The sequence below is a fragment of the Dromiciops gliroides genome, chromosome 4, assembly GCF_019393635.1.
Source record: "Dromiciops gliroides isolate mDroGli1 chromosome 4, mDroGli1.pri, whole genome shotgun sequence".
NCBI lineage: Eukaryota > Metazoa > Chordata > Mammalia > Microbiotheria > Microbiotheriidae > Dromiciops > Dromiciops gliroides.
This window is the reverse complement of record NC_057864.1, coordinates 242,779,405-242,802,893: the sequence shown is the minus strand read 5'-3', so window position 1 is coordinate 242,802,893 and position 23,489 is coordinate 242,779,405. Positions and strand designations below refer to the sequence as shown.

General features: G+C 46.5%; 1 protein-coding gene across 1 annotated transcript in view; it reads right to left on the bottom strand.

Moving 5' to 3' along the window:
- The window catches only part of ITPR3 (inositol 1,4,5-trisphosphate receptor type 3), a 133,342-nt gene that overhangs the window by 8,096 nt on the left and 101,757 nt on the right, over positions 1 to 23,489 (bottom strand). Inside the window, exons 37-54 of the mRNA XM_043963070.1 lie at positions 22,879 to 22,987; positions 19,487 to 19,577; positions 18,438 to 18,607; positions 16,300 to 16,474; positions 15,956 to 16,140; positions 14,179 to 14,379; positions 13,929 to 14,039; positions 11,011 to 11,106; positions 10,504 to 10,605; positions 10,272 to 10,358; positions 9,542 to 9,652; positions 8,755 to 8,947; positions 7,364 to 7,489; positions 6,390 to 6,562; positions 3,673 to 3,837; positions 2,814 to 3,006; positions 1,518 to 1,622; positions 717 to 844 (exon numbers count right to left, since the gene is read on the bottom strand). Coding sequence (XP_043819005.1) covers positions 717 to 844; positions 1,518 to 1,622; positions 2,814 to 3,006; positions 3,673 to 3,837; positions 6,390 to 6,562; positions 7,364 to 7,489; positions 8,755 to 8,947; positions 9,542 to 9,652; positions 10,272 to 10,358; positions 10,504 to 10,605; positions 11,011 to 11,106; positions 13,929 to 14,039; positions 14,179 to 14,379; positions 15,956 to 16,140; positions 16,300 to 16,474; positions 18,438 to 18,607; positions 19,487 to 19,577; positions 22,879 to 22,987 — 2,521 coding nt within the window. The remainder of the gene's footprint in view (positions 1 to 716; positions 845 to 1,517; positions 1,623 to 2,813; positions 3,007 to 3,672; positions 3,838 to 6,389; positions 6,563 to 7,363; positions 7,490 to 8,754; positions 8,948 to 9,541; positions 9,653 to 10,271; positions 10,359 to 10,503; positions 10,606 to 11,010; positions 11,107 to 13,928; positions 14,040 to 14,178; positions 14,380 to 15,955; positions 16,141 to 16,299; positions 16,475 to 18,437; positions 18,608 to 19,486; positions 19,578 to 22,878; positions 22,988 to 23,489) is intronic.

The window sequence follows — 23,489 nt, the reverse complement described above, 5'->3', positions numbered from 1 at the left end:
GTAAACAGAGGCAGGAAAACATACACACAAGGACTAGACCAATGTAAATGGAAAGAACAGCAACAAAACAAACGAAACTGAATGCTATGAGATTATAATGACCAAACTTGGCCCCAAAGAAGAGACAGGAGAAAGAACCTCCCCTGGGTTCTATGCAGAAATGGGTGTGGAATAATTTTTTTTGATGTCAATTTTATGGAAATGTTTTTTTCTCTTTCCTTCATTCTGTTTCTTTTTATGTTCAATCCTTCCTTCTTTTCTTTCTTCCTTTTCTTTCTAAAAATTCTTTATTATAAAAGATGACTCTCTGGAAGGGGTGAGAAGGATACAGTGGGAAACATAAGGTGATATAACAACAAAAAGTATCAATAAAAATAATTTTTTAAAAGAATCAGGGGCAGCTAGGTGGCACAGTGGATAGAGAACTGGCCTTGGAGTTAGAAGGACCTGAGTTCAAATCTGGCCTCAGACATTTGACAACTTACTAGCTGTGTGATCCTGGGCAAGTCACTTAACCCCAATTGCCTCACAAAAAAAAAAAAAAAAAGAATCAGAAAGTAAGACTGATCCCACTGGAAGTAAGGTTGGGGGGTGGGAACCTAATGGGAAACCCACAGGTACAGCATTCTCTTTTTACTGGAGAGGGATTGGTCCAGGAGACAGTGGGAATGCCCTAGTGGAGGCTGGAAAGGAGGGGAGGAAGGAAAATGGCTCACATCTTTGGAAGGCTTTCGCAGAATATCACCCACGCCCCCGCCATTTCGAAGTCCATGGTTCATGACAGTAACTATGCACATCAGCAATGTGTCACAGGCTCGCTCTGTGCTGTCTTCATCATCGTCCTCTGTAATCACAGTTGAACTGTATGATGCCCGGGAGCCCATCAGCCCATAAAAGAAGATGGGGGACTGGATCTCTCAGGTGTGGATTCCTATATTCTACGGTTCTGAGTCTTTTGAGGGATGGAGATAGAAGCTGGCAATAGCTCACATGTATATAAGGTTTACAAAGTACTTTATATACATTCTCTCTTTGGAGCCTCACAAAAACCCTATGAATTATGATTATCCTCATTTTACAGATGAGAAAACTAGGGCTCAGAGAGGTTAAGTGATTTGCCCAGGGTCACACAGCTAGTAGGTACCTAAAGCCAAATTCTAACTCAGTTTAGCTGGGCCTGGAGTCAGGAAGACTTGAGTTCAAATCCGGATTCAGGCACTTGCTAGTTATGCGACCTTGGGCTTAACTTAATGTATGCCTTATTTTCTTCATCTATAAAATGAGAATAATACAGCACCTATTTCTAAGGGTGGTTGTGAGGATCAAATGAGATAATATTCGTAAAGCACTTTTAGCACACAGTGCCTGACACTACAGGTGATTATTAAATGCTTATTCCCTTCCCTTCCCCGCACCTACTCCCCCAAGCACCAACCCCTAACCCCAACCCATCCCCAAACTCCATCCTATCCTGTCCCAATTACATCTGGTCTCCATTACAGTTGCATTATCTTTACCTTCCTGTGTGGCAGGCACTGTGATGCCAGAGGAACAGCCAATCTTATCTCCATTGCATGTGTCCATGAATGCTGCAGCGCTGTGGTGCATTCCCAGAGAGCTGGCTGGAGAAGAGAGAAACAATGGTGGCCCATGTATGCATGTGGCATCCCCTGTGAATACTGATCCTGGGGACATCTGGAAATGGCCCTGTTCCTATCAGGGACTCGCTGCTGTGACAGGGACTGCTGAGAAGTAGTTTTTCCTTGGTGGTAGGTGGGGGCTGGGAGGGGGGTAGGAAAAGCTTCAAAATGACAGAATATGAAGACTCTATCTGCTGGTGCACAATTGGTATTAATCAGCAGGGATGGGTATGTCTGACCTCCTCCTATCCTTTCCCAAACTGAAGGGGGATTGGGGAGTGGATTGGAGACCTCAGATAGCCTTTCAGATGTCAGAGAACCAAGTACCACAAGCAAGTGAGCTCTATTTAAGGAACATGGAGACCTGAGAACTCCCACCCCATTCCAATCTTCAAGGGCTACCTGGCGGTGGGACAAGGCTATCATTTTTCCCATGGGGCCAGCAGGTGGAGGAATAGACTCAGAGAGCTTTGGTGTATTCAACAGTGAGTAGAGGGAAGACACAGGAGCATTGGTCTCTAGAGCAGGGGCTCTTAGCTTTTTTTGTGTCATGGACCCCCTTTGGCAGTCCAGCGTGACTTATGGACCCCTTCTCAGAATAACACTCACAAAATAAAAACATAGGATTATAAAAGATACCAATTATACTGAAATATGGTTTTGTAAATATTCTTTGAAAAAAGTTCATGGACCCTAGGTTAATAACCCTCACTCTAGTCCTATACTCTTTCTTACACTTGGATTTGTAATCATGAGTGCTATACCTCAGGTGGAATGACTGGGGCTTTGCCCCAAAACAAGGAATTTAGAGAGTACTGACAACACAATCCCAAAGGGGCTTTTCCCCCTACTTTCCCTTCTTCTGTGGTAGCAAAGGCATGACTTCATCACACCGGGAGAATTTCCTCCTCTTCCAGCAACACCAAAGGTGAGCTTATACCACCCACCCCACCCACTGGGGGAGAAATTGTCTGTCACATCTCTGGCTGACACTGAATACTATGCTCCACAGCCATACTTTGCAAATGTTAAAGTATTATACAAATGTCAGCTCTCAGCAGTCATTCCTCTGCTAAGGATGGAGAGGTCTATGAGGAAGAGAGGGGACAACTGGGGATAGTACAAGGGGGCAAGTACTGGAGACAGGGCAAGGGAATGGGAAGAGAAAAAGACCTTTGGACTTGTTATCGGGCAGCCGGTCCACCTCAAGAATGAAGTCATCCTTGAGGAAGAGGAAGCCAACGATGGAGAAGAGGTAGACAAGGATGAGGGCAAGCAGGGCAGTGAGCAAGATGGAGCGCCCATTTCGGGTCACACTCTTGATCACGTTGAACAAGGTCTCCTCACGATAGATCAGGTCAAAGAGCTAGAAGAAGCGGAAGAGGCAAACTGAGACAGCTGTTTCAACTTAGCAAAACACACTCTCCCCACCTCAGACTAACCCTCTGCAATAGGTCTAGAGTTGCTTCCATAAGACATTCCATTTGATTAAAGCAGGGCCCACCTGACCTAATGGGCAGCAAAGCCTGGACTAGAACCAGCTTCCTGAGCCTAGTCCACGAGCTCTTTTTTCTATGTTGACCCATATCCCTGTCCTTTGGTGGGGGGGGGGTGAGGGGAGAACACTGGAACAGTAGAAATAGGCAGTCGGATATGCTACACCTTGCCAGTTGTGACCTTGAGAAACTCAGTCCTGAATCCTGAGGGCCCCCAGCATAGGAAAGTGGTGACCGGGGCAGCTATGTGGCACAGTGGATAGAGCACTGGCCCTGGAGTCAGGAGTACCTGAGTTCAAATCCGGCTTCAGACACTTAACACTTACTAGCTGTGTGACCCTGGGCAAGTCACTTAACCCCAATTGCCTCACTTAAAAAAAAAAAAAAAGAAAGAAAAGTGGTGACCATATAATGGGACCCCAACAACCTTCTGATTCACACTCTACCCTTTCTCAAAACTCCCTCCCCAGAACCCATCTTTGCATTGTCCCCTTCTCCCCCCATTGGCCCATCCACCATCACTCCAGAAGTCATACTAGGATGCTGTAGAAGAGCTCATGGGCAAAGATGCCTAGAACGCTGGTGAGGATGTAGCCGACGTGGTAAAGGAACTCCATGTCCATCACCATGGCTTTGTAGCCCCTGATGAAGGTGCCTCGGTTGCCCACAAAGCTCACTACAAAGACGATCTTGTTGGTTAGCTGAGAAAAAAGCAAAAGATGGGCAAAAGAAAGATGAGAGTGATGGACAAGTCAAGAGAAGCAGCATAGCAAGACAGAAGGGATAAAAGAGGACAGTGGGTGTTGGCAATTTAATCCCAAAGAAGTCAAAGATAAAGACTCCACATGCACCAAAATATTTACAGCAGCGCTTTTTGTGGTAGGAAAAAAAAAAGGAAAACAAAGTAGATACCCAACGACCAAGGAAAGCCTCAACAAATTTTGGTTCAAGAATATAATGGAATATTCCTGTGCCATAAGAAATGATAGACAGGAGGACTACAGAGAAACATGGGAGAAACATTGGAAGATTTGCATGAACTGATGCAAAGTTGAAGTAAGCACAACCAGGAAAACAACACATACAATGACTACAATAATGTAAACAGAAAGAACAACAATTTAAAAAACCCAAACATTGTAATTATAATGGCCAAGCTTGGCCCCAAATAAGAGATGAGAAAATATACCTCTTGGTCCCTTCTTTGCAGACTAGTGGAACAGAACATTACATACACTGTCAGATTTTGTTGCTATGTTGGCTAATGAACTGCTTTCTCTCTCTTTTATCATTTTATACAAAGGGATTGATCTTTGGGTAGATGAGGGATATATTTGGAAATAAAGGTAACAAAGTAAAAGTTATCTTAAAAAAAAAGAGGGCAGTGGGATGAGTAAGAGAACTACTTTTTTTTTTAAAGTGAGGCAATTGGGGGTTCAGTGACTTGCCCAGGGTCACATAGCTAGTAAGTGTTAAGTGTTTGAGGCCGGATTTGAACTCAGGTACTCCTGACTCCAGGGCCAGTGCTCTATCCACTGCGCCATCTAGCTGCCCCGAGAGAACTACTTTCTATGTGATGCATTCCTGGGATGTTATTTTCCATAAAAGTAGGGTTTGCTCTCCCTCCATAACCCATTTCCCTGTCTGGGTTAGAGGGCTAGGCCCAAATGACTTAGTACTGGCACAGTCACAACTCAGCACCGTGTTCAGGTTTGAAGGGACCAGGTGGGGATTTCTCTCACGAACATCCTCCAAAAGGGTTTCAGCCTTGGGCTCCTGAGCAGTGAGGATGGGTTAGTCAGGACAAGGAGTCATTGGCTATAGCCACAAGTTACTGTAGGGTATATCTATGCCCCCTCATGAGTTTCAAGCCTAAAAAAATCCCTAGTCAAGGGGCAGCTAGGTGGTGAAGTAGATAGAGCAACCGCCCTTGAGTCAAGAGGATCTGAGTTCAAATCTGGCCTCATACACTTGACACTAACTAGCTGTGTGACCCTGGGCAAGTCACTTAACCCCAATTGCCTCACTAAAAAAAAAAAATTTTTAATTTTTTTAAAAACACATCAATAAAAATCTTCAAAGAATAAGGGAGTAAGCTGGCTGTAGGCCAGATGGCTTATAAAGCAAGAAGAATAATATGATCAGAGAGAATATGATCCCTCACCCCAACCCACCTGCTTTCCTTCAGAGTTATGATCTGGGAGGTAGTTAGGTGGCTTAGTGGATTGAGAGCTAGACTCAGAGTCAGGAAAACTACTGGCTGTGTGGTCCTAGGCAAGTCACCTGTTATTCAGCCTATAAACTTTTTTTGTGCTCCTACTATGTGCCAAACACTGTACTGGAGAGAAAAAAGAAAGGCAAAAGATGGCCCCTGCTCTCAAGGAGCTCATAAACTAATGGCAGAGAAAACATGCCAATGACCATGTATAAACAATACAGATACAGGATCAATTGGAGAAAATCAGCAAGGAGAAGGCACTGGAATTAAGGGAAAAGGCTTCCTGTAGAAGGTGGAATTGTAGTTGGGATTTATTTGAAGGAAGCACAACTATGCTTTCCTTCAGTTTCCCTATCAGCAAAATAGGATAATAATAGCACCTACCTCACAGGGTTACTGTGAGGATCCGATTAAATTGTCATTCAGATAGAAAGAGAGAGAGAGAGAGAGAGAGAGAGAGAGAGAGAGAGATGAGAGATAAGAGATGATAGACGGACATATAGATATATACATATATATAAATATATACATACATACACTCATATATATACTTTCATATATATATACATGAACACATAGGTATATATACACACAAACATAAACGTGTGTTGCCTGTGTTCATAGATGTGCCCGTACATGTATGTTTATGTACATGCACATATCTGTGATTAGACATGTGTAATTATATGTAATATATCACATATAAAATAAGTATATAAAGATGTATCATAAATATATTGCATAAATATTACAAATATATTGTATATGTATACATATGATATATGTTATCTGTATATATAGGGACTGGCAAACCTTAAAAAGACTTTACAGGATGTCCTTTTACAGAGTGTCTTGGTGCATTTTGAAGCTTTAATAGTTTACAACTGCACTGACTTTGGGGACACCTGATATAAATGCTAGCATCAGTAGCAGTAGTGGTATTGCTAGCATTCTGGCACTACACTCCCTCTCTCCTGCACCCACCCTGCTCCCCATTGTCCCTGAGGTGACCGTGGGACTTCATCTGGCACTCACATTGAGGGCCCCCAAGATGTTGAGGGTAGGCCCGATGCCCAGGTAATAGATGGAGCGCAAGATGAGAGCCACGATGAGGGGCCGGATGCTGTAGCGCCTGGTGAACAGAGCCACAATGGAGAAGCAGACCAGAAGCCAGAAGAGCAAGGAGATAAGTGGAGAGCCCAGAACACCTATGGGGAGGGAAATGAGAAAAGGTGAGAGGAACCCTCCCAAAGCTCTGGTGCCCAACTCGGGACCTTCGAGCTCATCTCCTAGGGGATCCTGAACTGGACTGGGAGTCACAGAATCACTAGCCTGACCTGTAGCTGTACACAAATCCCTTTGACAACATCCCTGACAAGGGGGCCTCTGGCCTCCAATGGAGCCCTCCCAGGACCCCCCCGGGAACAGACCTACGTTCTTCCATATCTGCTCTGACTTTGAGCAAGTCAAGTACATTCTCTGAGCCCCAATTTCTCCACTTGTAAAATAAAACAATCCCCATGTCTCCCCTGCTCCCAGTCTGTCCTGCTGCCTCCCATTTCTCTACTGTACACATGCTACTATCAAGTCTCTGAGATTAATGGCCCCAATCAGAGTGAAAGCTTCCTGAGAACAAGAGCCTACATCTCCTACTCCCTCTGTTTTAATTGTGACTTGGCTCCAAATCTACCTCAGATACTTACAGTGAGACCCTAGACAAGTCATTTCATCTTTCCATGCCTCAGTTTCCTCAACTGTAAAATGAGAGAGCTGGATGCCATGGGCCTCTCAGCTGTCTTCCTGCTCTAAATCTATGCTCCTATGGCTACTACCCACCCCCGCAGTGCCCAGCAGAAGTCTGCTCAGAGGGTCTGCTTAGTACCAGAGGTGACTGGCTCCAGAAGGTCCAACAAGTGGTGCTGGCCCCTATCACCCCTGACCCTGTTTAGTTCCCCTTTGGAGGCCCAGGAAGCCCCAGGCCTCAGCCTGCCTCCTCGTGCTATCCTTACCTGTGGAGGCACCCTCCACATATGGGTAGAAGAAGGCAATAATGATGTTGATGAAGACAGCGAGGTTGAAGGATATGGTGCCCCACAGCGTCATCCGGCGAGAAAACCAGTAGATCAGAGGCATGCCTGGCAAGGAGACACGAGCAGAAGAAAGGCCAGCCTTGAGTATGGGGACCAGGGTAGAGAAGGGAAAGCCCGCCCTAGACCTGTCTTGTCGTGGCATAGGGGCTTGCTTAGCTCAATGAAACTATAAGCTATGCCGTGCAGGGTCATGGACGGGGCAGAGTAGAGAGTTCTGACAAGAGGTGATCCACCCAAGAAGGAAAAGGCAAACCACCCTAGTATCTTTGCCAACAACCCCATAGAGAAGGGCCTGGCGTGCTATGGTCCACAGGGTCAGGAAGAATCAAACGCAACTGAACGACAGAGAAGCGTAGTAGGGGAGCCAGCTGGGGCAAGTCAGCACCTGCTTTGCTTTGCCCTGACCTCTTAAGGGAATTACAGCTTATGCCCCATTCATGGTTGAAAAGACATTGGTTTTATTTTAACCCATTTGGGGGAAGCCACCTTGTGGCTCAAGTCACCCTTGGCTCAAGATTTTTGCACAAATTGTATGGGTTTATGCTGGAGTGACTATACGTGGTCAACAAAGCATAAAAATGTTGTTTTCTTTTTTAAAAAATGGGGGCAGGGGCAGCTAGGTGGCACAGTGGATAAAGCACCGGCCCTGGATTCAGGAGGACCTGAGTTCAAATCCAGCCTCACATGCTTGACACTTACTAGCTGTGTGACCCTGGGCAAGTCACTTAACCCTCATTGCCCCATAAAATAGAAAAAATAAAATAAAACAAAACAAAAATCAAAAATGGGGGCAACTAGGTGGTGCAGTGGATAGAGCACTGGTCCTGGAGTCAGGAGGACCTGAATTCAAATCCAGCCTCAGACACATACTAGGTGTATGACCCTGGCCAAGTCACTTAACCCTGATTGCCTAAAAAAAAAAAAAGAGAGAGAGGCCAGCCACTACATTGTCAGCCTCAGACTGTGAAGGTGATGTGCCTGATCTCCCATTTGAGATTCTCCTTCCACCCACTGCCAGCCTCAGTGTCCCCATAATTTTCTCCTCTCCCTCCCTTTCCAAGCCTTCACTGACACTGTGGTATAAATGGCTGATAATGGCTTGAGAGGCCTCCTATATCAGGTTTACCCTTTCATGGGGTTCCAAAGGAGGAAGATAATTCTAAAGGAAAACTTTCCAGCCATGGCCAACAGGGAGTGGAGGATTTATTTTTTTTTTAGACATCAGACACACAATTTGGGCCCTCAGCTACTCTACCTCTCTCTAAGGCAAGCCCTAACTCCCTCACACCCATCTGCTCCCCAGCCCTCACTTCGAAGCTTCCTCTGCCACTCCATCTCATTGTGCAAGAAGGATGATTGGTCAAAGAAGTCGCTGACTTTGCTGCCCTGCTCGTCCTGCTCCGTGGTGGTGAAGAGGCGGTGCTTGGTCTCCTCCGTCAGAAATTCGCAGATGCTGGGCACCGGAAACACGATCTGCTCCATGCTCCTGTCCTGCCGAACGATCTGGGCAGGAACACGGGACCATGTTGGAGGAGATGGGGAGAGGGGAGAGGGAAGCAGAGGCCGCACCCCAGGGACACACACACACACGGACACACACACTGAGTCACACACCTGCAGAATCACACACTGACTCAGAGAGGCATGCTCGTCGGATGCTGAATCACACACTGGTGCTCATATACACATGCTGAATCAGAGTGACACACGTGTGTGCAGGCATGATGAGTCACACAATCACACATGCACATGCAGTTTCCCTCACACGTGTTCACTTCCACACGACTGCCAAGAAGCCAGGTCTGATGGCTCTGCTGCCTCGGACCGATGCCACTGACCAGAGGGTGACCACCATTGGGGAGGGAGTAAGGTCCAGTGGAAAAAGCCCTGGCTCTGGAGTCAGGGAACCTGGGTTCAGATCCCACCTCTGATGCTTATTACCTGCGTGACCTTGAGCAAGTCACTGAACTTCCCTGGGACCTCAGTTTCCTCATCTGTAAAATGAGGTGGTTGGGCTAGAGGTCCCTTCCAGCTCTAGATCTTGGGGATCCCCCCCCCACTCTGGGCCCTTCTCCTCTCCCAAGGAAGGGCTCCCACCTCAATCTGGGATGTGTGGTTCTCGTAGTAGGCCAAAGGGTCCTCTTCCTCGGCCTGCACGGGCACTGACGACTTCAGCATCTGGGACAACTGTTTATTGTTGAGGCTGAGCTGTGGAGTGATTGCCAGGGGTCAGGCTTAGAGGAAAGGCCCCTGACTTATCTGGACTACAACCCTGCCTCGGACCCTAAGCCAAGCTTGGCTGGTCCACCGTCCTAATCCTAAGGCCTAGAGCCTGGCCCAGATCCTAACCCAGGCTCCAGCCCTTAGGGTTTACAGTATAAAGAGTCTCTTGGAGGGGGAAAGAGAGAAAAGAGAAGGAATGGTAGAGAAAAAGAGACAGAAAGGAGAGGGAGATAAGGGAAATGAGAAACAGAAGAAGAGAAAAGAAGAGGAGGAGAGGGAGGGAGGGAGGAGAAAGAGAGGGGAAAGGAAAAGAGGAGAAAGAGGCAGAAGAAGAAGAAAGTAGAAGAGGGAAAAGGAGAGGAAGGGAAAAGATAAGGAGAAGAAGGAAAGAGAAAGGAAAGGAAGGATGGGAAAGGAGATGAAGAAATGGGACAAATGCAAAAGGAAAAAACAGGAGACAGAGACAGAGACAGAGGAAGTTAAAGTGAGTCGTGGGAGAGGAGTACTGGGTGAATCCCAGGGTAGGCCCATGAGGACAGGGCTGAGGGAAGGGCAAAGTTGATTCTTCTTCCCTCTGGTGGGGAGTGGGATTGGGGGGTCCTACCATGGAAGAGATGCCTTCCTCTTCCTCCTCTTGGATGCGTTTCACTGGCTTCAGCAGGTGCTGTAGTTGCTTGTTGTGCCTAGAGAGCTAAGAGCAGAGAGAGTCTGAGGTCACAGGGGTCTTAGGGTCACAACCAGAGTCCGAATCACCCAACATCGTGCTCTCCAGCCTTTCTCTTTCCCCTGGGTCCATGGTCCACCGGAGAGAGAAAAGGGACAGCTGGGGACAGTACCTGCAAAGCCAGGATATAGATGTTGTGGCCAACCTCCCGCGGAGAGACCTCGGAGTTCTCACGTTCCTCCTCCTGCAGGTAGGCCTTCTTGATAACATCGACCTGGGAAGCCAGCACCAGCTCTTAGCCTCCTCCCAACCCCCATCTGTTCCCCACATTCTCTCTTTTTTTTTTTTGAGGCAATTGGGGTTAAGTGACTTGCCCAGGGTCACACAGCTAGTAAGTGTCAAGTATCTGAGGCCGGATTTGAACTCAGGTCCTCCTGAATCCAGGGCCGGTGCTCTATCCACTGTGCCACCTAGCTGCCCACTGTTCCCCACATTCTCCAAACCCTTACACCCCATGTCCCCCACCTCCTCAGTCTTTAGCCCATGCCATGTGGATTGGTAGAAAGGAAAGGAGGGCTCCACTCCCACCGGGGCAGGGCAGCTCTACTAGTCCCTGGCCACAGGGGCCTCCACCCCCCCACCCCCCTGCCTAGTCCCATCACCTGGCTGGCTGCCTCACCAGTTCCTGGGGCCTCAGGCTGATGAGAATCCTCTCTGCATTCTCGCTGTCATGCCGGCTCTCCATCAGGGCCAGAAGGAGCTTGGAGGCATTGTCCTGTGGGGCAGATGGGAGACTGAAGAAACTGCTGGGCACGGTTTCCCAGGACCCAATCCTGCCTACTTCCCTCTGCCTCGGGAAGAAATCACCCCATACTCACACAGGCCCAGGGGCTAGGTAAATGGGTTACAGCTGAAGAAATACTGACATCTTAGACTATATGTGGAAGATCTAGCGGGGGGGGATTCCTGAACTCCTTAACTCCCCAATTCAGTGCCCTGACATTCTTGTGGTATGATATGCTAAACTTGAAGATGGGAAAACCTGTGTTCAAATCCTAGTTCTGCCACAGATTTTTGGGCATGGCCAATGTGGGAGTTTTGCTTGACTATGCATGTTTATAACAAAGGTTTTCTTTTTCTTTTTTTGAGTGGTGACAGGAGAAGGAAGAAAAGAAACTGTTAATTTTTAAAAAATTTTAATTAAAAAAAATCCCAACTCTGACACTTCACTAGGTATGTGACCCAGCAATAAAGCTGTGCATACCTTTTGACCCAACAATACCACTTTTGGGTCTCTTGCCCAAAGAAATCATGGAAAGGGGAAAGGGACCCACATGTACAAAAATATTTACAGCTGCTCTTTCCATGGTGGCAAGGAATTGGAAGTTGAGGGGATGCCCATCAATTGGGGAATGGCTGGACAAGTTGTGGTATATGAGTACAATGGAATACTATTGTGCTGTAAGAAATGATGAGCAGGAAGAGTTCAGAGAAACCTGGAGGGTCTTGCATGGGCTGATGATGAGTGAGATGAGCAGAACCAGAAGAACATTGTACACAGTATCATCAACATTGGGTGTTGATCTACTGTGATGGACTATATTCTTCTCACCAATGCAATGGTACAGAAGAGTTCCAGGGAACTCATGATAGAAGAGGATCTCCAAATCCAAGAAAAAAAAACAAAAAGAACTGTGGAGTATAGATGCTGAATGAACCATACTATTTCTTTTGTTTTTAGTACTGTTGTTTTTTTCTATTTTGAGGTTTTTCATCATTGCTCTGATTTCTTCTCTTATAACATGAATAATGCAGAAACAGGATTAATGTTATTATGTGTGTGTGTATATGTATATGTATATGTTATATATATATGTATGTATATATATATATATAAAACACCTATATCAGATTACCTGCTGTCTAGGGGAGGGGGGAAGGAGGGGAGGGAGGGAGAAAAATCTGAAATTGTAAAGCTTGTATAAACAAAAGTTGAGAACTATCTTTACATGTAATGGAAAAAAATAAAATACTTTATTAATTTGAAAAAAAAAAAGAGAGAGCTGTCCCCCTCATTCAGGGTCTTAGCGTAGCTGGTGAAGCCAAGATCTTATTTATTGGTAAACTTGTGCTTTACTGATAAATTGACCATGCACAGCACTTTATGCCTCAGTTTACCTTATTTTGAATGTAACATTTCTTTCCCTAAGGTTATCTTCCATATACTTTGTATTTATCCTGTATGTACTGATTTACATATGCTGTGTCTTCCATTAGAATGGAAACTCCTGGAGGGCAGGGTCTGGTTTTTCCGTTCTTTTTATCACCAGAGCTTAGTATAGTGCCTGGTATTTAAGTAAGCTCTCAATAAAAGTTTCTTGATTCATTGCACACACACACACACACACACACACACACACACACACACACCCCAAACAGTGCTGTTGTTCAGCTGTTCTGTCTGTTCTATTTTCTTGGCAGATACTGGAGTGTATCCCTTTCGCCAGTTTGTCCCCATCTTACTGAGGCAAATAGGAGGCAAATGACTTGCCCAGGGTCACACAGCTAGTAAGTGTCCATAAGGCCAGATCTGAACTCAGATCTTCCTGATTCCAGTCTTGTTGCTCTATCTACTGCATCATCTGCCTGCCCACAATGAACATTACAACATCTATACACACTTGTGAGAATATACCACATACATACTTGTTCACATGTATAGGCACACACAATAAATGTGCAAACATATGCATGTGCACATACATTAGCACCAACTCATATCTGAATATATCCATCATATGTAGGACATATGCACATCTGCAAATGGACACACAAAATACAAGCATGTACATACACTAACAACAAACTCACACACACACATTTATTCTCACACTTACATATGTATCTATACATAAGCTCAGGCAGGCACATACTTTCTCTTACATTCAGGTACAAACACTCAGGTGCATACTGATATCCTCAAGTGAATACATGCTGGCTCTCATGCTTATGCACACACATTCAAGCATATACTCACACACACCCTGCATGTATACTTACACACATTGTCTCCCACATACACAGATACTTGGGTACTCCCATATACACAATCAGGTACACACACCTTTTATACAATCAGGTACATATATACACCCTTAGGTGCACGTGCGCGAACACACACACACACACACACACACACACAAAAAGTGCCTCTTACACTGACACATATACTCAGATACATATTCACACATACTTGGGTGCATACACACTGGCTCTTACATTCTTACAGGTACACATACACACAGCTAGGGCAGCTAGGTGACAAAGTGGGTAGAGCTCTAGGCCTGGAATCAGGAAGACCTGAGTTCAAATCCAGTCTCAGACACTTACCAACTGTGTGACCCTGAGCAAATTAACTTAACCCCGTTTGCCTCAGTTACTCTTCTGTAAAATGAGCTGGAGAAGGAAATGGCAAACCATTCTAGCATCTTTGCCAAGAAAACCCCAAGTGGGGTCAAGAAGAGTTGGACACAACTGAAATGAATCAACAACAAATACACACACACACACACACACACATGCACTCATGTCCTGTACCTTCAGTTGCAGCACCAGGTCCATTCGATACTTGCACAAGGGGCTGATGTCATTGAGGATCAAGGCAGTGATGATGTCAATGCCGTTAGATTCATGAGTCACGATGCAGGTCTGTGCATGGGCAGGGAGACAGGACACAGTGCCTCAGGATAGAGCCCCAGCCAGTTCCTCATCTTCCCCGGCTCCCAGCCCCTATCTCTCCCACACTCAGAGCCCCACAGGCTGCCCCTGGCGGGGCTGGGCCCCCCACCTGGTTCTCATGGCAGGGCCCTTGGCAGTACTCGGTGAGCGTCTCCAGGGTCTGGATGACGAGCCCCACATTGTCCTCGTTGATATAGAGGCCCAGCAGCCCCAGGCCCCCGGTGGTGCTGCCACACATGATGTCCAGGAACTGCAGCGTCTCACACACCAGGTTGTAGTTGGTCTTGTTGTTCTGACAGCGTAGGAAGTTCTGAAGGAGAAAGACATGGGATGTACAGAGGAGGAGCAGACATGCCAGTCCCCAGGGACATAAAGGTTTGCTCCAGAAGGGACCCGGATAGGGAGGAGAGAGAGGTGCCCCAGGAGACACGGACTGGGTGGTAGACATCCACGCATGGGCTGGGCAGGGCATGGACAGCAAGGAGCACAGAGTCATAGAGTGACAGAACCCTTTCAGGAACAATGTTTTGGGGGGCAGCTAGGTGGTGCAGTGGCTAAAGTACCGGCCCTGGATTCAGGGGGACCTAAGTTCATCCAGCCTCAGACATTTGACACTTACTAGTGGGTGACCCTGGGCAAGTCACTAAACCCTCACTGCCCCATCAAAAAAAAAAAAAAAGAACAATGTTTTTAAGTGCATATACACAGGATCACAAAAGATACCAATTATATTGGAATACAATTACCAAAATATTTTTGTAAAAACTCATAGACCTCAGATTAAGAAGCCCTGAACTGGACACCTTCCAGGTCATGTGATGTGAATAGCATATGCATACCCGTACCAGAAAGGACTTAGCAATGAGGATAACAACTCTGTTTTTACTTCACATGTAGTATGGGGTGGGGAGAGGGCAATGAGGGTTAAGTGACTTGCCCAAGGTGACATAGCTAGTAAGTGTCGAGTGTCTGAGGTCAGATTTGAACTCAGGTCCTCCTGAATACAGGGCCGGTTCTTTATCCACTGTGTCACCTAGCTGCCCCCAAAAACATCATTCTTAAAAAGATTCTGTAGATTTCACCAGACTGCCAGTGGGATCAATGTCACAAAACCAGTTAAGAACCCCTGGTGTCATCCAACCACCTCATTTTATAAATAAAGAAACTGAGACTGATAAAGTTAAGTGACTTGCCCAGGGTCATACAGCTAGTCAGGGTCAGGGCCAGGACTCAAATCCCCATCCTCTACTCCAAGTCCAGTAGTTTTTCCAAGATGCCACAAAATCTCTCTGCCCCCAGAGAGGGCAAGAGTACAAGGACTGAGTATGTGTGTTCCACTGACACAGAATGCTGGGCCTGGAGTGAGAAAGACCCAATTTCAAATCCAGCCTCAGACACTTACTAGCTGTGTGACCCTGGACAAGTCATTTAACATCTGTTTGCCTCAGTTTTTTCAAATGTAAAATGGAGATGGTTGGTATGGAGATTAAATGAGATAATAATTGTAATTTTTTTTTTGGTGGGGCAATGAGGGTTAAGTGACTTGCCCAGGGTCACACAGCTAGTAAATGTCAAGTGTCTGAGGCCAGATTTGAACTCAGGTCCTCCTGAATCCAGGGCCAGTGCTTTATCCACTGTGCCACCTAGCTACCCCAATAATTGTAATTTAAAAGTGCTTAGCACAGTTCCTTGCACACAGTAAGTGCTTAATAAATGCCCGTTCCCTTCCACTGTGCACCAGTAAAGCCTGTAGGTGTGCCATATGCATGTTTTCTCCAATGCCAATTCATGGGGATGGGCAGTGAAACACCCAAGGTTGAGCAGCCCCATGCTTTTGCCTCCTAACAGACCCAGAAGTCGAAGGCCAGGTCAGGGCGGGTTCTCACCTGCAGGTCCCGGTTGTGGTTCTCACACAGCAGCTGCAGGAAGCGCAGGATGGGCTGCATGATCAGCACTGAGGTTCCCATCTCATTGCTCTGCCCCCGATCACCCACCTCGTGCCCCCTGCGGAAGCTGGCACTCAGGGAGTAACGGGAAGTGGGGCTGGGAAGTGCAAAGGAAGCCATACGCCCTATGGTGAAAGGGAGGGAGGATGGTGAAGTCAGGGCAGCCCACCTGCCACGGAACCTCTCTCCTTCTACATCCTCCCTGCTTCTTCCTCTCTTCCTTGACTCTCCCCCCTCTCTAGCCCTAGCATGGTATCCCCAAGCCCTAACCTTTGCCCTCTGACCTTTGCCTCCAGTATCCCCAGCCTCCCTGTCCTCCCGGGGCTGGCTGCCCAGGTCATTCATGTTCACGGTCACTGTGGACTTGGTCTCTTGCTGGGCCCTTTTCATTCGGTCATGAAGCACCTTGAAGAATTTCTCTGACTTCTTGTCACTCATCATCAGATTGTAAAAGGATTTCTGCAGGGATGGGAAAGGAAATTGAGGAAAGGTTCAATGCTGGAGTCTCAGACATTCAGGGAGCATCACCCCCCCTGCCCTCTGCCTCCCCTCCTCCCCCGCCCTGGCCAAAGCAAGATGGTTCTATCCAGGCCAAGTACATCATGTAACTTAAATCCCTGAGTCCTGACTGTGTGCTCTGCCCTGTGCAAATGAGACAATAATTAAGTGGAGGAAGAGGAGGAGGGGAAGAGAAGATGGATGAGGGGAAGAAGGAAGAGCAGGAGGGAGAGGTGAAGGAGGAGGAGGAAGAAGAGGAGTAAGAGAAAAAGAAGAAAAGCAGGCATTTTATAGTGCCTACAATGTGCCAGGAACTTTAATAATAATAATAGGTAACATTTATATAACACTTACTATATACTAGCCACTGTATAAATATCATCACCTTTTTTTTTGGGGGGGGGGCAGGGCAATGAGGGTGAAGTGACTTGCCCAGGGTCACACAGCTAGTATGTGTCTTAGGCTGGATTTGAACTCAGGTCCTCCTGAATCCAGCGCTGGTCCTTTCTCCACTGTGCCACCTAGCTGCCCCTATCATCACATTTGATTGTCACAACAACCCTGAGAGGTAGGAGCTATTGTTATCTCCATTTTACAGTCGAGGAAACTGAGGCAGGCAGAGATTAAGTGACTTGCCCAGGGTCACACAGCTAGTAAGTGTCTGAGTCCAGGTTTTAACTTGGGGCTTTTTGACTTCAGGCCCACCTATCTACTGAATCACCTAGTTGCCTTAAATGCTAGTTACATGATGTGCTTGGCTTGGGTAGAACCATCTCACCTTGGCCAGGGCAGGGGAGCAGAGGAGCCTGGACTTGATGAAGTAGGAAAAGGGAGCCATTGTGGATTCTTGAGTAACCAGGCTGGTGCAGTGAATGTCACTGAGTCTGAAATGAATTCATGTTCTGTTCTCAGCTCAGGCCCCCCTGTGTCGTCACTCTGGTCTTTAGGATTGTGGCTCTGCACCTAACTCCACGCCTCAGTTCTGATTTATAAACTGGGGTAGAAGAGCATGGGTTCTCGGGTCCAGCTAATTGTAATATTCAATGAACTTGAATCTACTGTGGCACCTCTAACCTTACCCTAGCGACTATCCAAATTTCTCAATCCAGTCTTCAAGGCCCTTCCAAAGTGACCCTTCCCACCAGACTGCACTGCTTTGCCTCAGTTTCATCAGAGGGGCAGTGTCATATAGCAGAAAAAACAGTGGTCTCAGAATCAGAAGCCCTGGGTTCAAATTCCTGCACAGGCACTTACAAGCTATGTGACCCTGGGCAAGTTGCTTTACTTCTCTGTAAGATGGGTGTACTAACACCTGCCGAGCCCCCATCATGAGCTTCAAATGGTGTCAGGTACTTGTGAAAAGCAAACATCCCACAAATCTAAATACGAGGAGAACACCTAGGTCTTCTGACACCAGGACCAGCCCACTTTCCTCTATGCCATATGAGAATGAGAAAGATAAAAGAGAGAGAGAAGTGATGATGATGAGTTTAAACTAGAGTGAGTAAGAGAAGCCCAGCTTAGTTCCCTTTACAATCAAGTGATCAATCAGTGGATCAACAAAGACAAAAATGAGACAGACAGGAACTGAAGGAGCTTATACTCTATCTGTGCTGACCAGGTACTATGAGACCCTTTCTAGGAGCAACTTAAACTATTGATACTCAAGAAGAGTATCAATAGTTTAAGTATTTGCTACTTTTTTGCTTACTGCAGGGACAGGAGGATAGAGAAACTGTTCTACAACGAGGCAGAGAGGATATAAGAAAAATACAGTAGGGGTGGTGGAAAGGGAAACAGATGGGTCATTTCCAGGACGCATCCAAAAAAAGACAGGAAGTGACCAGAAAGTCAGCCAGGCCCAAAAAGCATCTCCAGAGTCTCATGCGAATGGAGGCCCCCGGCCCCCACTGCAGCAACCGACCTGTATCTCAGTGTTGCCCCCATCCAGCAGGCGGATGGCCAGGCCAATGCTCTCCTGGAAGATCTTTTCATTCTTTGTACTCATGATCAGATCAGATACCAGCTTCGTGGCTCCTTCTTTGTCCAGCCGGCACTGGATTGCCGCGATGTGTGACCAGTCCTGGTCCTGGCCTGGGGGAGAGGCAGACCAGGGACAGAGCACAAGGCACTCTTAGGGAACTCAGCAAGTTGGAGAAAGTAGGGAATAAAAAGAGGAGTCTGGGGGAATCCAGTACTCCTCAAACTGGGAGAACAGAGGGTAAAAGGGGCCTTGGGTCTGGAGAACAAGGAAGGTTGGGGAAGGGATGGAGCCTGGGGGAGTTGGGGATTTGGAGGGTGATCTCCAGGGCTAGGGGTGGGAGGAGCACCCGAGGTTGGAAAAGATTTCCAGGCTGGAAAGGGATTTTATAGGGAGAGTCTTCAGGCCCCTCAAGGCAGATGAGGATGGGGGTAGCGTCAAGGTGGGAAAAGTGGGACAAGCCACCCTGGGGATGAGACCATCTGAGTCTCAGAGTGTGAGGATCTGGGTCTGCGAAAGCCCAGTCCTCTCCCCAAACTGAGCCCAAGGCTGGTAAGGAGAATTCTGAAAGGGGGGCAGAGAAATTCAAGGTGAAGATCATAGGACCCTAGATTTAGAGCAAGAAGGGATGCCAAAGCGGGCAACTAGGTGGACCAGTGAATAAAGCACCAACCCTGGATTCAGGAGGATCTGAGTTCAAATCTGGCCTCAGACACTTGACACTTAACTGGCTGTGTGACCCTGGGCAAGTCACTTAACCCTCATTGCCCCACCAAAAAAAAAAAAAAAGGGACACCAAAGAACATCTAGTCTAGCTCCCTATACTCCCCATTTGAAAGTTGAGGGTACTGAAGCCCAAGGAGGTTAAGAGATTCAACCCCAGACCCTGTAACAACCCATCCAACTCTCTCTACTACACCACACTACCTCTGAACTGTGTGGTACTGAGGCCCCACAGGGAAAAGAGGGGAAGGCAGGACCCCAAGCTTTACCTGCGCCCATGGAATCCGGGATGTCCCCCTTGGAGTTCAATTTTCGATTCTGCAGATAATTGTGAAGCAACATCTTCCGCAGGTTGTTGCCCTGAAAGGTAGTCCATGAGCCTCAACCCATACCCCTGCAGCAGTCCCCACAGACCACAGGAAGCCCACATGCTCTCTGCCAATCTCCATAGCCCATACCACCCCCCCTCCAGGGCCAATCCCCCCCCCCAGCTGCCACTGAAAAGCTGTGAGCAAGACCCCTTTTATCTCTCAGAGAGAGCAGAGCCTCAGTTTCCTCACATTTTTATTCCCTGTCTCAAGGGCTAATGTAAAGAAAGCATTTTGTAAATCTCAGAGCCCTGGTGAACTTTTGGTTTCTCTGAGACTCACCCTGTGCGCCCTTACCTTCCCTTACCCCCGCTAAGAATCACTGTATATAATAACAGAAATTTATATTACTGTAAGGCTCCAAGTTTTACAAATCTTTCCTCAAAACAGCCCTATGAAAGAATTATTATATCCAATGTCTGGGTGAGAAAACTGAGCCTTGGGGGCAGCTGTGGTGCAATGGATAGAGTACTGGCCCTGGAGTCAGGAGTACCTAAGTTCAAATCCGGCCTCAGACACTTAACACACACTTACTAGCTGTGTGACCCTGGGCAAGTCACTTAACCCCAATTGCCTCACAAAAAAAGAAAGAAAGAAAGAAAGAAAGAAAGAAAGAAAGAAAGAAAGAAAGAAAGAAAGAAAGAAAGAAAGAAAGAAAGAAAGAAAGAAAGAAAGAAAGAAAACAGCCTCAGAAACATGGGTGTGTGTGTGTGTGTGTGTGTGTGTGTGTGTGTGTGTGTGTGTAGGGGAGGAGGGGGAAAGTGGACTTGTGAGTTCCCTTTAGCTCCAATGTGAAAATGCCCTCCACTAATACAAATAGGCAACTTTTCTGTAAGTTCTTATCTTAGGAAATTGCTTAGGACACTAAAAAGTTCAATGCCTGCCCCAGGGTCACACAACATATATGGTGGTATAGTGGCATACACACTATATGAGACCATCTCCCTATGTGTACATTATACACTAGGGAAGATTTCGTAGTTGGGAGGATGGGAGGCACATGCTGTGTGGAGGAAGCCAGAAAGTTGGAGGGAGGTGAGGAGGAGGGACCAGAGGTGTAAGGACCTCTGGGTAAATGCTTTGGACAGGAAGAACAGGAAGTAGCATTGCTAGCACTTTTAGGGAAAATCAGGTCCCCCCTATTCCCCACGGGGTGATAGCAGGGCCTGCTATTTAAAATGGCAGCCAAGCCTCCCACTATTTAAAATGAAAGAGGAAGCTATTGGCTCAGAAATTTGTGTCAGCATTGACAACTAGATTTGAAACATCTTTAAGATGAGTCCCAGCAGGAAGACTGAACAATCCTATACTCTATAAGCATGTTCTAGTTGCCTTGGCAGCGCAGTTGACAGAGTATCCAACCTCAATCTTCCTGAGTTCCAATATGGCCTCAGACACTTCCCAGCTGTGTGACCCAGGGCAAGTCACTTAACCCTGTTTGCCTTCATTTCCTCATCTGTAAGATGAGCCGGACAAGGAAATGGCCAACAAACCACTCCAGTCTCTTTGCCAAGAAAACTCCAAATGGGGTCACAAAAAGTCAGACACGGCTGAAAAATGACTAAACTCTGTCTAGTCACATATCAAAGGAAAAGAAAGGGGGTGCCTAAGCTACACATGGGCAAGTGGCCTGAGAGATACAGAAGGAAGTAAATCCTAGCAGCTTGGGGGTACGGCTGAATATAGGGGAAAGAGGACAGAGCTGGGGAGCCACGAGACCTGGTATCAGCCCAGTCTGGTGAGCTTGGCAAAGTTACTTCTCTACTCAGTTTCCCCATCTATAAAAAGGGGTGGGGGGGAGAAGGCTAGATCAGAGATTTTTAACCTGGCGATTGTGAATTTCATGTTTTAATGTTTCAATAACTGCATGTCAGTAGAAGCAGGTTCCTTTATGATTCTATATATTTTGTGCACTTAAAAATAAAATTTTAAAATCTTATGCATTCTGTGTGGAAATATGTTGAACATGATTGCTCATGTAGAACCTGTGTCAAATTGCTTGTCATCTTGGGGAGGGAGAAAAATCTGAAACTCAAAATCTTTCAAAAATAAATGTTGATGAGTGTTGATCTACTGTGATGGACTATATTTGTCTCACCAATGCAATGGCACAGAAGAGTTCCAGGGAACTCATGATGGAAGAGGATCTCCAAATCCAGGAAAAAAAAAAAAAGAACTGCGGAGTATAGATACTAAATGAACCATACTATTTCTTTTGGTTTTGATGCTGTTGTTTTTTTTCTATTTTGAGGTTTTCCATCATTGCTCTGATTTTTTTCTCTTATAATATGACTAATGCAGAAATAGGATTAATGTTATTATGTATGTGTATATATATATATACACATATATATACATATATATACATATATACACATATATATACATATACATATATATATATACACATATATATATATATCAGATTACCTGCTGTCTAGGGGAGGGGGGAGGGAGGGGAGGGAGAAAAATCTGAAATTGTAAAGCTTGTATAAACAAAGGTTGAGAACTATCTTTACATGTAATGGAAAAAAAATAAAATACTTTATTAATTAAAAAAATAAATGTTGAAAACTATCGTTATATGAGTTGGAAAAAATAAAATACCATTTACGTTTTTGGTTTTTTGTTTGTTTTTTGTTTTTTTTAATGAGGCAATTGGGGTTAAGTGACTTGCCCAGGGTCACACAGCTAGTAAGTGTTAAGTGTCTGAGGCCAGATTTGAACTCAGGTACTCCTGACTCCAGGGCTGATGCTCTATCCACTGCGCCACCTAGCTGCCCCCCATTTACGTTTTTAAAAAGTAAATGCTTATCTAAGAAAAAAAATAGTATTCTGAAAATAGGCCCATAGGCTTCCCCAGATTGCCAAAGGGGTCCATGATGGGGAAAAAAAAAATTAAGATGCTTAGGGTTAGGGGCAGCTAGGTAGTGCAGTGGATAAAGCACCAGCCCTGGATTCAGGAGTTCCTGAGCTCAAATCCAGCCTCAGACACTTGACACTTACTAGCTGTGTGACTCTGGGCAAGTCACTTAACCCCCATTGCCCCACCAAAAAAAAAAAAAAAAGATGCTTAGGGTTAGACTGAAATACCTTCCAGCTCAGATAGCCTATGCTCTGTGAATATGTTAACAGAGTAAAAATGGTAGAAAATGGTAGAAACAGCAGGAGGGGAGGGGAGGGGAAGGGAGGAGAAGAATGGGGAAGGGAGGGGAAGAGAAGGGAAGGGAGGCAGGGGAGGGATGGGGAGAAGGGGGAAGGGAGAGTCTTCATTTATCAGCTCCCGTACTCACCCGATCTCCATATTTCCTCTTCTTGAGCAGCATCTGTTGTAGGGTCCTCAGCACCTTAATACATAACTTTTCCTCTGACTCCATCAGGTCTTTTGTGTGCTGGATCAGCCTGGATGCCAGGCCAGGGATAGGGGGCTCAGACCCACTCCATCCCCAGAGCCTCCGCACCCCTCCCAGTCATTGTCTGTCCTGGGTCCCTCAAAGTCCTCTCCCCATCCCTGGTAATCCAATCCCACCTGGATAGGAAGACCATAGAGCTCCCCTAACACCCTTAACCCTCTTCCTCACTCTCCAGGGGTATTGACCATATGCTGTGAACACTAGGCCAAGATGCCCAGGCCCTTCCCCTACCCCACATAGTTCAGGTACCTGGGAGAAGACACAGTCTCCTCTGGGTTCCCCACCCCCAGGCAGGAATGCCCAGTGTCTTCTGACATCTGCCCCTGACATTCTCCTGAGCTAGAATACCTGGTTATTCTTCCCAGGTATCTCCCCAGTTTTCCTCTACTCTACCCACCCCTAACTGAGCCAACACAGCTAATTCCTAGCTCCCAAACAGCCCCCAATTGGATCTCTCTTCCCACATCTCTTCCTTCCTAGGGTTTCCCCAT